Below are 1,944 nucleotides of genomic sequence, written 5' to 3'. Positions count from 1 at the left end.
CACCCATGGTGTCCCCAAGGCCACTGTGGTGTCTCCAAGTTCCCCCCATCACCCAGATGTCCCCAAGACAACCATGGCATATCCAAGGCCATCCCAGTGTCCCCAAGTTCCCTCCATCACCCAAGTGTCCCCAAGGCACCCATGGCGTCCCCAAGGCCACTGTGGTGTCTCCAAGTTCCCCCCATCACCCAGATGTCCCCAAGACAACCATGGTGTCCCCAAGGCCATCCCAGTGTCCCCAATTTCTCTCCATCACCCAAGTGTCCCCAAGACCATCCCAACGGGTCCCACCAGCACCCCAGTGACCCCAAGGTCCCCCTCACCGGTTGACTTTCATGCGGACAGGTTTGGGGCGCGGCGGGGGGTCGGGGGCGGCGGCGACGTCCTCGACCAGGCGACGCGTCACCCGCCAGCGGGGCAGGAAGGTGTCGGCGGCGTAGCGGGACACCCGGCCCTCCAGGGCCACCAGGTCGAACAGCCCCATGTCCACGTGCTGGGGGGACAACCGCAGGGATGTCACCGGCTGTCCCCTAATCCCACCACGGTCCTGGGCACGGTGGCACCTCGGGCCATCACCTCTGTGCCCTACACCCCCAACAGATGCCACCGCAGGGTCACCCTAGCGCCTCTACCTCCCCAGAAGTGCCACCACAGGTCACGGTGGTGGCCCCCAAGTGCTGGTGAGAATGACGCGGTGGCCTGTGACACTCCTACCTCCATAATCCCGGTCAAGATGACCTTGAATCCTTCACCTGATGCATCCCGCGTCCTCCACCTCCCCACAAATGCCACCAGAAGACCACCCTAGCGCCTCTACCTCCCCAGAAGTGCCACCACAGGTCACGGTGGTGGCCCCAAGTGCTGGTGAGAATGACGCGGTGGCCTGTGACGCTCCTACCTCCATAATCCCGGTCAAGATGACCTTGAACCTTTCACCTGATGCATCCACCTCCCCACAAATGCCACCAGAAGGCCACCCGAGCGCCTCTATCTCCTCACAAATGCCACCAGAAGGCCACCCTAGCGTCCCTGAGTGCCGGTGACCCCACCAGGTCACCCAAAGCCACCTCGAACCATCTCCTGGTGCCCCTCAAACCCTTCCATGGCCCAACCCCGCACGCTCCACTGGTGTCCCCGACGTCGTCACCTTGAAGGGGTCGGGGTCGAGGGCGCGGAGGACGAGGGAGGCGGTGACGAAGCAAATGCCTTCGGTGATGAAGGGCGAGTGGACGGGCCGGGGCTCGAAGAGATCGGGATGGTTGCAAACCTTGCGGAGCTGCATCAGCACGTTGATGACGCTCATGAAATGTCCGCTGGCCAGGGTGGCCTTGGTGCTGTCGGAAAAGGGAACGCGCAGAAGGTCAAGGGGGGGGTTTGGTCGCGGGTGACGGCGTAGGGGACGCGTCGGGGACGCGTCACCCACCTGGCCTGGCCCATGAAGTCATCGTAGAGGTAGCGCTGGCGCTTGGAGAGGCGGCACTTGAGGACGTGCTCGTACTTCTTGGGCATCTGCTTCTCCACGTCCACCTTCAACCGGCGGAGCAGGAAGGGGCGGAGCACCTAGGAGAGCGACCAATCAGCTGCTGGCAAGTTTCGGGGTTCCACCCCACGATATAGGGGTGACCCCCCCCCCAGAAATAAAGCTGGGGTGGGGGGAGGAACCGTGGGGTGGAGGGAATGGGGCAGGGGTGAGCTGCGGGGGGACTTGGGGTGCGGTCTGAAACGGGGGGACCCACAGGGGCGCCCCAAAATGGGGTTACACCCCACCCAGCTGCACCCTGAAATGGGGGTACCCCAAAATAGGGGTCACCCTGAGTCAGCTGAGCCCCGAAATGGGGGTACCCCAAAAATAGGGGTCACCCTGAGTCAGCTGAGCCCCGAAATGGGGGTACCCCAAAATAGGGGTCACCTTGAGTCAGCTGAGCCCCGAAATGGGGGTACCCC

The 1,944-nt window shown here is 63.3% G+C and overlaps 1 protein-coding gene across 1 annotated transcript in view; it reads right to left on the bottom strand.

Moving 5' to 3' along the window:
* Positions 1-319: 319 nt before the first annotated feature.
* The window catches only part of LOC104835062 (helicase SRCAP-like), a 17,234-nt gene continuing 15,609 nt past the window's right edge, over positions 320-1,944 (bottom strand). Inside the window, exons 9-11 of the mRNA XM_010572839.1 lie at positions 1,424-1,560; positions 1,148-1,334; positions 320-493 (exon numbers count right to left, since the gene is read on the bottom strand). Coding sequence (XP_010571141.1) covers positions 320-493; positions 1,148-1,334; positions 1,424-1,560 — 498 coding nt within the window. The remainder of the gene's footprint in view (positions 494-1,147; positions 1,335-1,423; positions 1,561-1,944) is intronic.

The sequence above is a fragment of the Haliaeetus leucocephalus genome, unplaced genomic scaffold (assembly GCF_000737465.1).
Source record: "Haliaeetus leucocephalus isolate CR32 unplaced genomic scaffold, Haliaeetus_leucocephalus-4.0 Scaffold360, whole genome shotgun sequence".
Classification (NCBI taxonomy): domain Eukaryota; kingdom Metazoa; phylum Chordata; class Aves; order Accipitriformes; family Accipitridae; genus Haliaeetus; species Haliaeetus leucocephalus.
The sequence above is the reverse complement of the archived record's forward strand: the minus strand, read 5'-3'. Positions and strand labels throughout refer to the sequence as shown.